At 45.2% G+C, this 15,885-nt stretch overlaps 2 protein-coding genes across 2 annotated transcripts in view; one reads left to right on the top strand and one right to left on the bottom strand.

Moving 5' to 3' along the window:
* WDFY4 (WDFY family member 4) overlaps nt 1-15,885 on the top strand; it is a 232,750-nt gene that overhangs the window by 161,027 nt on the left and 55,838 nt on the right. Inside the window, exons 45-46 of the mRNA XM_052640371.1 lie at nt 2,065-2,150; nt 3,619-3,681. Of these exons, the coding sequence (XP_052496331.1) occupies nt 2,065-2,150; nt 3,619-3,681 (149 nt within the window). The remainder of the gene's footprint in view (nt 1-2,064; nt 2,151-3,618; nt 3,682-15,885) is intronic.
* Nucleotides 14,971-15,738, bottom strand: LRRC18 (leucine rich repeat containing 18). The gene has a single exon (XM_052640372.1). It carries the CDS (start codon nt 15,736-15,738, stop codon nt 14,971-14,973), a length of 768 nt encoding a protein of 255 aa, XP_052496332.1.

Here is a 15,885-nt window from a genome sequence, read left to right as displayed (position 1 = left end):
GAGGCCTCATTGTTATTTATATTATTATTATTCTCTGAAGCGAAAGCTCAAGGGAGCCTTTCAGAGGGACTCATTCTAGGGAGGATCAGCTGCCCCCACAGACAAGGATCTGGCAAGCTGCTGGCTCTGACTGGCTCTTTCCCTCTCCTTCCTTCTCTGCTGCTTTTGCCCACAAAGCGTTGGTTCTCATTTTGCCAGCCCTCAGTGCTCTTCTCAGAGAGTGAGCCAGAAAGGGGTGGGTGGAGGAGGCCCTGAGCTGATGGTTCTGACCAGGGCCAGCGTGGGCCGGGTCCTGAGCATGGCTCTGCAGTCGGGCACCTCTGGGCTTCCATTTCTCTCCAGCGAACAGGCCACCACCTCTTGTCTTTTCCACTGTTACATAATATAGCACTTAGCACATTTTGAGCATATAGCAAGTACTCAAAAATTATTTTTTTTAGTAATTGTATGTCTATTTACATGTTATACATAGTAGCAACTAGGTATCAGCAAGTGAGTGTCTTTCTCCCCAGTACAAAGCGATTGTTTCCAGATGGTCGGTTAGCATGACAGTGGTGGAAACCAGAGTGGGAGGGGGTGTGAGCATGTCCAGGTGGGGGTGGGAGAGCTTCATGTGCAAGGCCCCCATTTGCCCAGCCCTAGACTCCCCCAGGAGGAAGAGAGCCTGGGCACTCGAGGTTGCTGGGGCAAGTCATGGGCTCCATAGACTCTATGCTCATCATCTATTTGCACATTATTTATACTTCTGTATGTAGGGAAAAAATCTGAGGCTCTTATGTACATCTGCAGAGGAGAAGGGTGCCGCATTATCATTACAGATACTTTCGGTCTGCTCAGAAGTCTAATGACCTGGACGTTGAGAACTCGCTTCCAGCCAGGAAGGGGCAGGGCCTGACTGCCATTGGATGCAGCATGCCATCTCTGAGTCTGACCCTCACCCTCCCTATCTCTCCCTCCATGCTCAGACCTCACTTCTCCCAGGCCCTTCCTCAAGCACTGAGTATTCTCTCCCTGACCCCACCTCATCCCTGAGCTTCATCCTATATGTGGGCTCACTATTCCAAGTCTAAGAAAGGAAAAAGGAAGGCAGGCAGGTTCATTTAGGTGTTAGCAAAATACCCTTGGAGTGACATTGCTATGTCAGCGTGGCCACGTCAAAATGGCTCAGCAGGATGTGGCGAAATCCCTGTGCCTCAAGTCTGCAGGTCAGTGTAGGATGCTGCCCGGATTAAGGCTTGCATCCACTCAGCCTGCTCCCCTAGTGTTTCTGGTAAGATGATCCTTCGGTTCCAGAAGTGAAACCCTTGACTCAGGAGTAGAAGTATCTGAAGATGTCAGTGGGCACTTTCCTCTCTTTGTCCCTTCCTCACTTTTCCTGTGAGTTGGGCTCTTGTTTCCTTCTTCAGTCAAAGGAACTCTGAGATCTCCTACCCGCCTACTTACTCTGTGAAGACTCCAATTCATCACTGTTACCAAAGTCTTCTTATCCCCTGTAGGAGGTTGGAAGGACTAACTAGGAAGTGTTGCCTTTGTCAACCTAAATAAAGAGGTAACTGAGGCAAACTTGAATTTACTGGAAATTGAGTTGATTCAAATATAACAGGGGAATAACCACTGAGGAAAGGCAGGCTTTTGTGAGCTACAGGCTAACGGGTTAAGGGTTTGAGATTGGCTGTATCTGTCTACTGGCAAAGAGTACAAGGTGGGTGTGTTTACTCAGAGTCCAAGCAATAAGTTCGTTGGTTTGTGGGGGGGAGAGATTCTTGGTCGATGTTCATTACTTCGGAGGTAAGTCTCCATTTTCCGTCAATTAAGCATCTACGGGAAATCGGTCTCTCAGTTCTGAAGTTCTGTTTTCCAGAGGACACATGCCTGAGATTTGCCCTTTCGAGTCTCTGGGTCCATTTTAGACTGAAATCCTTCCACACCTGACATAGAGTCCCAGATGGCCCACACCACGGCTCTGTTCTGTCGGCTGTGGAGCAGGGGAGCAGGGGGCGGGGGAGGGAGGTCTCCATCCGTCGTAGGAAACTTCAGAGCAGTAAAAGGGGGTTCTCTTTACAGGACATTGCCCTGGAGATCTTTTTCCAAAACGGATATTCCAAGTTTCTTGTCTTCCACAACAGTGATCGGAGTAAGGTCTTCAAAAGGTAAGAGTTTAAAAATCCTCTGCTAAGGAAACTGACCATGAACCAACAGCAGAAGAATAGCTTTGTTCTCAGGAGATTGTTCTCCACCCACAGTGAGCAGGATTTAGGTTAGACTCGAGAAAGAACTTACCTGCAGAACTCTTGAGTTATGGAACACAGTAAAGAGAAAACCATAAAAGCTCCTTCTCTCAATCCTGGGAAACAGCCTCCATTTCATGAACTGAAGTAATTTGGGCCAGTAAAAACTGAAGGAAGGGGAAAAAAGTGTGCAGACACAACATATTTAATGCATCTTCCAGAATTTTCTGGCCTTAGTTTTTAATTTTTCCAAGTAATTTTTTTGGCTTAATCTTTCTTTTTGATCCCAGTTGCCAATTTTAGTTGCTCTGACTTCATATTTCATTGGAAAGAATTCCTAACAACTGATTTCCCACTTCTGCATGGAATAGCTTTTTTTCTTAAAGAGAGAAGCTTACTGTCTTGGTTTAACTGAACGTTCTCCGAAGAGATTAATCAATCTAAGAAATTTAAGCTAGATCTTAAATTTTATATTTATATTATTAAAGTCAGAGATATGTGAATGTGCAAAGAATCTAGAAGGGGTCAAAAGGCAGATTCCTAGCCATGAACAGATGACGTAGAAGCTGGGTTAATAGAGGAGTGGTCATATTCAGCTCCACTTGGGGCTAAAAGTTCTGAGGTGAGATTTGACATCCCTGGCCTGCGTGTTCCAGGCCATTTTGTGCTCAGAGATTCTAGCCTTATCTTCCTGCTGGCCCTGGCCTATCACTGGCACCAGGACCAGCTGCTGGGTCCCAGGGACAGGGCCAGAGTGGAGAAAACAACTCTTGCAGAGAGGCCATCTGAGCCAGCTCTGGGCACATCTCCATTGACTATGATTCTCCCTTTGAGGCTCTTCCAAGGACTGCTGTTATATCACCTCCTAAAACACCTTCAAGTTCCATTTCAAACCAAACTGAAGAAGTAGACAGGCAGCGCTGAACCTCACGTTCAGGTTCCCTTATGGTTTCTGTGTCCTGCACGAAGCTTTGCACAGTTGAGCTAGAAGTCTTCTACATCCGTAGCTCAGGCAGTGGACGGTACCAACCATGCCCCACCCTTGTTCAAGGAGCATTAAAGCAAGATGGCATCTGTCCCTGGAGTACTGCAGTGGTGGCTGAAATCGGCAATGGAAATGCCTGTGCCCAGCCCAGAAGAGGTCTCTAAAACACGTAATTTTGATTGCAGCTATTGTTTTATCATTATCATTGCTGTTATTTAGGCCAGAGCATCTAATGGCAGAGGGTGCCAATGGGGTGCCTCAGAGGTACACCCAGATCTGGGGACAGATGGGGTTCACTGGAAGGGCAAGAATGAACCTGATCTCTAGCCTGCTTCCGAAAATGTTTTCCTGGTGGTGAAAGGGTCCTGACTCTGCTGATGGAATATCCTTTCCCTTTTTGTCTAGCTTCTGCTCTTTCCAACCCAGCTTGAAAGGAAAAGGCTTCACGGAGGACACGCTCAATCTAAGGTAACAGATACAGGGAGGAGGCCAGCCATGCGCTCTGGGCAAGGTGTTGGCCTTGCTCTGATTTTATTTTCCTGATCCTCCTTAAGAAGGCATGCAGAGAGCATGGCAGTCTGCCTGCTGCTTCATTTTTCACCCTCCCTTCCCCATGCAACCTGCATCCTCCTGTGGTTCCCTCTGCCAGCGAAACTTCCAGAGACTTGAGGTCCCAGGTGCTCTGTGGCTTGTTCAAACCACAGCTGCAGGAAGCTGCCCTCCGCCTGTGATGGGTGTGGGCAGGTTGCCCAGGAAGCTGCCCTCTGCCTGTGGTGGGTGTGGGCAGGTTGCCCATAGAAGTGTCAACCTGGGCCCGACCTCAGTGTCAGGGCTGCTTGTTGGGGTGTGAGCAGTCCCAGCTCTGTCCTTTCTATCCAAGACTCTGAAATCTCAGAAGGCAAATACATAAATGTATGGTGAGATGCGAATCAGACACTATGAGACGGAGCATCTTTAAATGCTTACAGCCCCTTCCCCAGGCCCTGCTTTACAAGTACCACATTCTCTGGAAGACTGGTAGCTGCTTCTATTTCAGTTAGGAAGGGGAATAGGAAAAGGATGGTGGCTGCTGGTTTTCTCTGGGATTATGTAAGCTTCGGGCCCAGGGGAGTTGTGTTCAGAATATTTATAATGACTGTGGAATGGGTGCCGCCGAGTCATTCACAATTATGTATCCATGGCTTGTTATGTCTGGTGCCTGTTGCTTGACAGAGGAACATGGGAAATACTCAAAACCTCCCCATTTATTGTGTTTACAGTCTTATGAGAAAGAAAGCAAAATGAGTGAAATGTAAAGCATATTAGAGAGTGATCTGTATAAAAACTAGTTGGTTTGAAAGCATAGGAGGGTTTGAAATCTTAGGAGGATAGAGAAAGCCCTCTTCAAGAAAGTTAATATTTGAATTCAGACTTGAATGAAGTGGGGAGACAAGTTGTTCAGATAACTGAAGAAAACATTGTAGGCCAAAGGAAGAGCAGAGCGAGGACCTCAAGGGTGGTGAAATGGGCTTGGCTAGGGCCACAGTGGTTGGGGTGCAGAGTCGGTGGGAACAGAGATGGGAGAGGTGACAGAGCTCATGTAAGCCTTGGGGGTCACGCTAATGGTGTCAGCTTTCACTCTGAGTGAATGGGAAGCATTGGTGGGATCTTGTGGCCTAACATATTTTCAAAGACTCATTTTGTCTGCTGTATCGAGAACAGAACACAGTAGGTCAAAGGCAGAAGCTGAAAGATTGGTTAGGAAACTCTTTTAGTAACGCAGATAAGAGATGGTGATGCCATACACAAAAATAAGCTCAAAATGGATTAAAGATCTAAGTGTAAGACCAGAAACCATAAAACTCCTAGAGGGAAACATAGGCAAAACACTCTCTGACATAAATCACAGCAGGATCCTCTAAGACCCACCTCTCAGAGTAACGGAAATAAAAGCAAAAGTAAACAAATGGGACCTAATTAAACTTAAAAGCTTTTGCACAACGAAGGAAACTATAAGTAAGGTTAAAAGGCAGCCTTCAGAATGGGAGAAAATAATAGCAAAAGAAGCAACTGACAAAGAATTAATCTCAAAAATATATAAGCAACTCCACAGCTCAATTCCAGAAAAATAAAGGACCCAATCAAAAAATGGGCCAAAGAACCTAACAGATATTTCTCCAAAGAAGACATACGGATGGCTAACAAGCACATGAAAAGATGCTCAACATCACTCATTAGCAGAGGAATGCAAATCAAAACCACGGTGAGGTAACATTTCACACCAGTCAGAATGGCTGCGATCCATAAGTCTACAAACAATAAATGCTGGAGAGGGTGTGGAAAAAAGGGAACTCTCTTACACTGTTGGTGGGAATGCAAACTAGTACAGCCACTATGGAGAACAGTGTGGAGATTCCTTAAAAAACTGGAAATAGAACTGCCTTATGACCCAGCAATCCCACTGCTGGGCATACACACCGAGGAAACCAGAATTGAAAGAGACACGTGTACCCCAATGTTCATCGCAGCACTGTTTATAATAGCCAGGACATGGAAGCAACCTAGATGTCCATCAGCAGGCAAATGGATAAGAAAGCTGTGGTACATACACACAATGGAGTATTACTCAGCCATTAAAAAGAATACATTTGAATCAGTTCTAATGAGGTGGATGAAACTAAAATACACAGAGTGAAGTAAGCCAGAAAGAAAAACACCAATACAGTATATTAAGGCATATATATGGAATTTGGAAAGATGGTAATGATAACCCTATATGCGAGACAGCAAAAGAAACACAGATGTATAGAAGTCTTTTGGACTCTGTGGGAGAGGGCGAGGGTGGGATGATTTGAGAGAATGGCACTGAAACATGTATATTATCTTATGTGAAACAGATTGCCAGTCCAGGTTCGATGCATGAGACAGGGTACTCAGGGCTGGTGCACTGGGAGGACCCTGAGGGATGGGATGGGGAGGGAGGTGGGAGGGGGGTTCAGGATGGGGAACACGTGTACACCCGTGGAGGATTCATGTCAATGTATGGCAAAACCACTACAATATTGTAAAATAATTAGCCTCGGGTTAAAATAAATAAATTTAAAAAAAGAGAGAGATGGTGATGGCTTGGATTGGGGTGGGTGTGAAGTGCTCAGACTTTGGACATATTTGGACCTGATTGAAGGTACATCTGGTGGGACTTGTTGACAAGTTGATTGTGGGTGGCTTATATGTATATGAGAGAAAGTGCTTAAGGATAAGACCAAGCACTGGGGCTTGAGCAATTGGAAGATGAAATGGGGAAGACCACAGGAAGAGCTACTTTGAGGAAGTAGTAGCTATCAGGGGCTCAGTTTTGGATGTGTTAATTTTGAGATGCCTGTCAGCTATCCAGGTGGAGATGTCATTCAGGTCGTTGGATATAAGCTTTGAAATTCCAGGCAGAGATGCTCCGGAGAGATACATACCTAAGCTCATGGAAGACAAACTTTGACAAAATGAGGAAGCTGGAGAACGGGTCCTAGGCTCTGGGACCACCCAAACAGATAGGGCACATGGTGAGGCCATGCTGCTAAAGCCAGCCATGGGCTTAAGGATCAACCTGATTTGGGCTCATAGGAAGTGTTCGATAAATTGTAATTCCTTTGCTTAGTTTTAGAATCAACTGTTGTGCATTTTGGGCGTGTGTACAGAGCAATTGATTAAATACAGGCATCTGTGTTCTCAACTCTTTTGAGTCTTTCCCAGCCCTTCTCCTACAGCCAAAGGGTGCTTTCATGAGTTTCAAATGGGAAGGCAGTGGTGGCCCCCAGCCTTAGAAAGTTATGGCTAGCCATTGCCTTATGCCTGGAATGGACTTGGCCATTTTTTATTTGGATTACCGAGGATAATGCCCGGTCTCCACACTGAGTCTTTGAAAATGCCTGGCTGTACTGTGGACGCTTTAGTGAGTGTGAGCTTCTCTTCTCTGAAAGAGGTGCATGGTCCATTCTGTGGGTTTCCACCTGGTCCAGGATGCTTGGCTATCCTATAGGTTTTTATATCTTCAACCCCCAGCTCTTCAAAACTGGCTTGGATATATGCCTTGGATATACGCTCTCTAGAGATCATCGCCCATGTATAGGAAACCAGACCTTCTGGGTACCAGAATTTTGCCTGGAATTTCAGTGACAATGGCTGCCTCCATTTCTGAATTCCAAGGAGGGTCTGCAGACCTGGATCCCAAACGGAAAATATTGTATTGGCTAAAACATTCATTCAAGTTTTTCCTTAAGACGGTGCAAAAAACCCAAATGAACTTTTTGGCCAACCTGCAAAACCTAGGGTAGCCTGGGATCCATAATCCATCTATGTCTCCCCATTGTACAAGAGTAGACCGTTCTGAAGGCAGCATGGTGGCATAATCAGACATCTGCAGGGGCCAAGGCTCTGCCAGCATACAGGAGTTTCCAACATAAAGCCAACTGGACCCCCCTGGACATGTGTCTGATGGCAAGAAAGCTCCATGATGTTAAACACAAGCAGGCTGTGGGCAGATGTGAGAATAGCTGAAGTTACAGGGAAAGGGAAGCTCGTAGGAAATAGACATGTGAAGAAACACACATCTTTATATTTAAAGGTATCTGCATCCTTCCACAAAGGGCTGGAAATAGTTTCAAAACAAAATATGGGGTATAATGATCCTTTATGAATTACCCCTAAACTCCTTTAAAGGACAAAAACATAGATGTGATATCAGGTACCCAAAGTGATCTAGCTTCTCTAATTGTCCTGAAACTAAGAAAACCCAAGCAGCTGTGCTAGGCTGCAACATTTCCCAGTGACAGATAATAAGAAACAGATGGTGTGAAGGACATCTTTTGTTCTGGAACATACTTTCCTTTCGCACTGATAAATAGGGTCACGGATAACAAAGAAGTTAATTCCCTTGTTTATAAAAAAATGAACAAAAAGCACTGAAGAATATAATTTTCTATATTGATTCACTGAAAAATACAGCCCTAACATTTGGACTTCTTTCTGTACAGACATTTCTTTGGGATGCTAACATGATCTGGCCCAGTTCCATTCCTTTCTGGTGATCTCAGCTCCTATTGAGCTCAGAGTTTACAAAGCTCAGAGAAATACAAGGCCCAGATGCCTATCCGGCTCTTACTCTTTCTCAAATCTCTGTTGCACACTACACACATCTTTGAATGAGCTAGAGGCATCCTTCCACAGCCATGGTCCCCGAGGTCTGAAATATTCACTTGCCACATCATTCAGACAGAAGTGTCCCTGGGCTGGAGGAAATTGTTGGTTGTAAGGTGGGGCTTGTATTCGGGGCCTTACTGTATTCGTACGTTCTGAAAGGTTTTCTCAATTTTATAGCTCACTTAAATGTAATGGTTAGGATGAAATTCATTTTTTGGCATGAAGTTCTGCAGTTGAGTAAGTAGTATCCTGTATAGATTTCCTTTAATGAATGAGTTTCCTTCGTAGAATATCTTTGAAACATAATGAAAGGAAAAGAACTTAGAAAACCAAACCTAAGAAGATGTAAATCCCCATAAGAAGAGGATCTTCCGTGATAATCAGGGCATCACTGTTAGCCGCATGGAGGCTAAATTTCAAGCACTCCATCTCCCCATTCCTGCCTCTTCAGTCCCTGCTCTCCAGAGGTTGTCGCTGATGACCAGCTGGGAGGCTGAGTCTGTGACGTGCACGGTTACTTTGATAAAGAAAACGTCAGCCCCATCACTGAATGGAGAAACGTGCTCCGTGGGCGTGTTGGTGAAGCACAGCCCTAGGAGGGCAGTAGCAGGGGCTGCACAGCTCAGACCCTGGGGTTCAAGCAGAACCACTAGAACCAGAGGTGAGCTAAACACCACGGGGGACGGCCAACGCCCTGGCACCGTGGAGCTTCTCACAAGGTGGCTCAATAGGCAGTGGGCAGTGGAGTCCGGTGCCCAGCGGTGAGCTCTGCCGGGGTCCTGCTCCGACCTTGTTTGGGCCCCATTTGTGTTGCTCCTTGTCTTTACTGACACATTTCCTCTTAGCTGTACTCTTATCCGCGCATGCATGCATGCTAAGATGCTTCAGTCATGTCCGACTCTTTGCGACTCTACGGACCACAGCCCGCCAGGCTCCTCTGTCTATGGGGTTCTCCAGGCAAGAATACTGGAGTGGGTTGCCATGCCCTCCTCCTGGGGATCTTCCCGACTCAAGGATCAAACCCAGGTCCTGTGTGTCTCCTGCAGTGGCAGGCCGGCTCTTTGCCACTCCTGCCACCTGGGGAGCCCTGTCCTTATCCATGACCTCAGACCTGTTTAGAGGCAGAGGTCTAACTGAAGTTCTCTCTGCACCGAGCCCGGCCCCTTTCTCCAGCCAGCTTCACTGGGTCAGCTGCTCACATGGGGTAGTGGACAGGTACATTGAAGTCCAGAATTGTGAAGGGAGCACTTGGGGACTCATGGTCCCCCCACCCCATTTGCTGCTTGTGCCTAACCAGCACCAGAAAATCTGGAGCACAGATCAAGAAGCCATTCATTGTCTTTTTATTATTTTAACATCTTTCTCAGGAGTCTCCAAGGATAAGATCAACATGGATAATTTCACATTAGTCCAGTGATGTGAAGATAAGGTGCTTTTTCCCCTAAAATGCCTTAACTCTTTGGGATGGTTGAGGAACTTTAAGCTTGCCATAGTTACTCATAAGTTAGCACTTGGCAGATACAGAAACATCTGTTTATCACTTCATATAGGCGGTAAGATTTTTTGCTTGTTTTTTAATTTTAATTTTTTAACACCAATAATATTTGGGGGCTTCCCTGGTGGCTCAGAGGGTAAAGCATCTGCCTGCAATGCAGGAGACCCAGGTTCAATCCCTTGCTTGGGAAGATCCCCTGGAGAAGGAAATGGCAACCGTCTCCAGTATTCCTGCCTGGAGAATCCCATGGACAGAGGAGCCTGGTGGGCTACAGTCCACTGGGTCACAAAGAGTCGAACATGACTGAGCGACTTCACTATAGCTGATTAACCATGTTGTGGTAATCTCAGGTGAACAGTGAAGGGACCCAGCCATCCATACACCTGAATCCATCCTCCCCCAAAGCCCCTCCCATCCAGACTGGAACGTAGCGTGGAGCAGAGCTCCAGGTGCTGAACAGTAGATCTCTGTTGGCTATCTGTTTTAAATATAGCAGTGTGTACATGGTCTTTAAAATGTTTTTATTTTAAAAGAGCTATAGACTCGCAGGAATTTGCAAAAGTAATACAGAGAGACGCTATGCAGCCTTCACTTAAATCCCCCCCAATGGTTAAATCTTATAAAACTCTAGTACGGTTTCACCATCAGGAAGCTGACGTTAGTACAGTATGTTCACATAGCTCTTTGTCATTTTATCAAATGAGTAATTGTGGGTGTTGACGGTGGTGGTCACCAGAATCTGCACAAAGGCGTCTCTTATGCTGCCCTTCATGACGATGCCCACCCTCCAATACCCGACATCATCCTTAACCCCTGGCAACTGCTGGTCTGTTTTCCATCTCTACCATTTTGTCATTTAGAGAATTTTGTATAAATGGAATCGTAGAGTATGTGACCTGTGGAACTAGGCCCTTTTTTTTTAAACTCAGAATAATGCCATTGAGACCCACCAAGCTTTGTGTATGTCGCGTGCTCCTTTTGTCACTGAGTAGTATTCCGTGATGTGGAGGAAACCTTTCCTTGGCAGAAAGGAAAGAGGAAGAAAATGTAGATGCTTCATAACCAGAGCTGGTTTAACCACTTGCCTATTGAGGGAAACGTGCTTGTTTCTCGTTTGCAGCTGTTACAAATGAAGAAATTGACATTTAATGTAATTATTAAGATGTTCAGTTCAGTTCAGTCGTTCAGTCATGTCCCACTCTTTGCGACCCCATGAATTGCAGCATGCCAGGCCTCCCTGTCCATCACCATCGCCCGAAGTTCACTCAGACTCACGCCCATCGAGTCTGTGATGCCATCCAGCCATCTCATCCTCTGTCATCCCCTTCTCCTCCTGCCCCCAATCTCTCCCGGCATCAGAATCTTTTCCAATGAGTCAACTCTTCGCATGAGGTGGCCAAAGTACTGGAATTTCAGCTTCAGCATGTTAGGTCTGCCAATTTTTATTTTTTGTTCCCTATTTTTCTCTCTATTGTACATTTCTGTTTATTTTTCCTGCCTACCTCTGCATTACTGAAAGATTTGTTAAAATTCTGCATTGATTTATCTATAGTATTCTTGAGGTTTTTTGGTATAAATTCTTTGTACAGATTTTAGCTGCATGTGGTATTACATTATACATACTTAATTATCAGAAGCAATTGGTGTTGGGATCTTACCAGTTAAAGTGAAGTGTAAAGTCCATAAATATTTTAAGTCTTAAAGTCTTCTTTTAAATCTTTAATTGTCTATAATTTATATCTATCATTTTCTTAAATATTTCCTCTATATACATTAAAAAGAAACCACACACCAAGTATTTCCCAAAGTCATTTTCACACACAGGTAATCTAACGCAAGAGAAGCAAAATTAATTTAAAAAACAAGTCAGTGGTTTGGCCAGCACTGGAGAGCCTGGCTTCCGGAATGTTCCCCTTGCCACTCTCTCTCTCTTCTCCTAACTGAGGACTTTTCTTCTTCAGAGGGTTGACTCTCATTAGATGATTAGTCTTCAAGTTTTTGCCATAAGCTACTCTAGGGTGATGTTGGGCGTATCCTGGGGATGAAGACACGAGAGGCCAAGGCAATTACTCCAAATCACGGAGGAAAGACGCAGCAAGGGCAGAGGCCACACAAAGGTCACCTAGGTCATGCCTGGCTTTCAGAGAGCGTGGTTACTGGGTTAGCAGGAATGAGGGTTTTGTTCTGTTTGAGGAAAAGAGAAACCCCTGTGGTTTTCCTATCAAGTATTTTGGGACCTGATACACTCTCTAGGAAGTACAGGTGACTGTGGTATTTTAGGGCATGAGGGAGCATCAGCTTTAAACCTTTCCCTGACAGAAAGAGGAATAAAATGTAGAAGCTTCATAACTGAGCTCTATCTCCCAACTTCACTCATAATATTGCCAGGGTTTCCTGATGAACTGGAGGTCTAAGGTGAATGTATCCTGAGGCATATCCAAGGCCCCTGCCCCTTTATTTCTCAATCCTGGTGACACTCAACGCACTTGAAACGCCTTCCTGAGACACGGCTATAAGAACAAAAGTAGCATAAAGCACCTGGAAACCAAAGATGGCAAAAGGTGTCAGTTGGAGGTAAACCCAGGAGGGGTGCGAGAGACAGATTTCGCAAACCAAGCACAGTGGGCAAGTTGCCACAACAGAGCAGGAGAAGGGGTAAGGGAGAAATCTGTGTTCCAGACTAAGACCCTTTGCAGGGCAGCAGGCAGATCTGTCTCCTTAGCTCACTGATTCTAAAGGAAAAGTGTCCCAAGTGGGAGGAATGGAAACGGGCAGCAGCCACACAACCAGCCATCACTTCTTGTCTGGATCGAATGCCCTCGCACGGCTTCTGTACTTCTTGGGTCAGAGAGAGCTGAACTAGCAGGAGGCTACGTAGGAACGTGCTCAAGGCCTGACATTCTAGTGGGGTCTCCTGGGCCTAAGCCATGACATCTCGCTATTCATTCCACAGTCACGTGTCCTCTACTCACGAACAGAAGGGATTCTCAGAAATCATTTTGGACTTTAATTGAAGAAGAAGATATAAAGGGTGACATTCAGGACTCACAAGGATGCAATGAAATGAGCTCTCTAATATATTACTGGTAGATTGCTAAATGGGTGCAAACTCTGTAAGCTGCTTAGTAGCATATATCAAAAATTGTTTTAAAACATACACTTTAGTACAATATGTGCAATAATGAAGCTATATCAAGGAAATAATGCAAAATATTTTAAAGATTTTAATCATACAGGCTTTACCACAAAACGGTTTGGGAAATGACCTAAATGTCCAACAAGAACTTAGTCATGTATATCTATGTTTGACTGTCTTGCAGATGTTTTAAATTAGGGTTATTAAGACCATGCAGCCACATGTGTTTCAAAGAAAGATAAAAATGATGTGAATGTTATTATTTCAACTATGCAGAAAATATACACAGAAAGATAACTAGTAAGGAAATCTGTCAATATTATAGCTGACTTACACTGTAGAGCTGTGGATACTTTAAGCTGCTCTATTTAAACCTATGCTGTGGTACTGTTACTTTTATAATAGACAACATTGAATAAGAAAAACTAGGAAGGGAATTTTGAATCTGTATCTTCAGAGATTTTAGAAGTATAATAGTATAGTCAAGCATTTCTAAGGAAAATAAGCAGTGAGGCGTGAAGAAATGAAATATGCTGTCTGCTATGGTATATATAACATGAAAAAGAAATACATTAGTCATAACAAACTAATTGATATCTATTAATATCTCTCAGTGCTTTTCCGCTGACGACTACAAAACTTGCTGCCAGCACAGGAAACCCTTGATTTAAAACAACAAACTTTTCTAAACTTATCTTCCTTGATCCCTTTCTTTTAGGCAGTGTGAAAGTGTCAGTGAGTGGCACAGAGAAAGTCCTCAGCTATTGTGAGTTCTGCGAGCAGATCTAGAGTGACTCAATGCACTGTCCAAAGCAGGATCTCAGCTGTGAGATGCGCTGAGCTCTAGTTCTTAGAGAGAACTGACTTCTACTGAGTACTCACTCTTGGGGAGCTATCTGCTTGAGACGCATGAAAACCCTGGGAGTTGGGCTGGTGTTATTTCCGCTTTGCAGACGAAGGAGCCAAAGCTAAGTAAAATGCCCAGGGAGGTAGCACGCAAAAAGCAAAGCTTCCCTGGGCCCAGATCTGTCCAACTGCAGAAACTTCATCTTTTCTCTGTGCCTGCATACCGCTAGGCTCTGATCTCTTAACTTCCTCAAACAATGACATCATGCCCTGTCTTCTTTCTCCCTGCCTTTCCTACAGGTTGCAAAGGGCAGGACAGGCTTTCCCCCACAGCACAGTCCCTGCACTCACTAGCACAGTGCCTAGTAAGGTATTTATCTATTGACTGCAGCAACCCGTATTTGCACCCATCCTTTCCTTATTCCATGAAGGTAAGGAAAAGCATTGCACATAATTAGATGGGAGTGAACCTCATTCATTCACAGATGGTCAAGGGCTTGCTGGTTTAGTCTAAAAGCTACTAGAGCAAATTATGCAAATGTAGAAAAGAGAAAAGAATAGGACGGCTTTGAGCGCAAAATGTTAATGCAATACTTAATGATAATATCTGCCCAACTCTGTGGCCCAGTTTTGTCTCCTCCCCAAGACTAAACGTCCATCTTCCCTGCTACCAACCAATGCTTAGAGATGCCTGACTTTTGAAGCCCTGGCCCAAAGCATTCCAGTAGAAAAAGCTCCACACTGGGGAACTGGTAGTTGATCCTGAAACCTGTGATAATGAGACAAGATTGTGTCAGCTGCCTGGCCACAGGCTGTAGGCAAGAGAGGTCTGGGGCAAGAATGAGATGGATGGCTCTTTCCAGATTTATTGTGCCTGTATGTGTGGGTGTGTGCATGGAGAGAAGACAGAAGTGTATGAAATGGTAAAGAACGAAAAGCCCTTTGATCAACAAAATCACAAGCCAAGGAGGTAGGGAAAGGTATTTTATGGGCTTGACTGGAGAAGCTATTGCGGTAATGGCAGAGTCCCTGTTTTCTGAGGATGCAGCCCATTGTCATCCTCCCTCCCCCTCCCTTTCCCTTCCTGCCTTAGGGTCAGGGTCCCAGGTCACCTCCAGTCTTCCTGGGATTCCTTGGCCATGGAGTTGGGTGAGACCAAAGTGGAAAAGATGGCCTTTCTTGGTGCCGCCGTGGCCATGCTCTTGATTTTGTTCAGCTTGTCCCGGGCCTGTTGGCATTTTCTCAGGCAAGTCCCACACAGATCCTTCTCTTCCACCAGATATAGATTGTCCAGCCTCTTGATGGAATCCATGAACATATCCGATGACTCTGCCTTGGGAAAGGGGTTTCGCTTTGTGTTGAGCTTTTTCAGCTTGGGGAGCTTGGAGATGCTGTTGGGAACGTTACTCAGCAGGTTGTCATGGAGCCCCACCTCGTGGAGCTCCTTCAGAGCGCCCAGTGTGGTGGGCACGCTGTCCAGATGGTTCAGGCCTAAGTTCACAGTGCGGATATTCTTGAGTTGGTTGAGCTCCACGGGCAGCCCGTTGGTGGTCAGCCTGTTGTTGCTGACGTTGAGGTAGAGCAGGGAGGTCATCTGGCCGATGGTCTCAGGGAGCCTGTCAATGTAGTTGCTGTGCAGATCCAGCCACCGCAGGTTCTGGAACTTGGAGATGGCGTCAGGGATCTTCTTGATCAAATTCCGGCTGAGGTCGAGCTCGTCCACATCTGTGAGTCGCAAAATACACTTGGGAAAGGTGGTAATTCCCATCTTGCTCAAGTCGAGGCGTTTCTTTCCATCAAATGTGATCTTGATACAGTTCTTGGCCACGGCGAGGGTGATCTTTTTGCCCTTGGGGCCCTTCGCTCCCTTGGCCATGTTCTTTTAGTAAAGGAGTGTGTTTGATATGTTGTTCTGATCGACTGGTGTTCAGTTAGAGGAAATATCTCATGAAACTGCTAGAAGATAGACTCTGGTAAAAAGAGAAAAAAATGTCCAGTCAGATGATGTGAGGATACTGGACTG

This window comes from Budorcas taxicolor, chromosome 5 (assembly GCF_023091745.1).
Source record: "Budorcas taxicolor isolate Tak-1 chromosome 5, Takin1.1, whole genome shotgun sequence".
Classification (NCBI taxonomy): Eukaryota; Metazoa; Chordata; class Mammalia; order Artiodactyla; family Bovidae; genus Budorcas; species Budorcas taxicolor.
The sequence above is the reverse complement of the archived record's forward strand: the minus strand, read 5'-3'. Positions and strand labels throughout refer to the sequence as shown.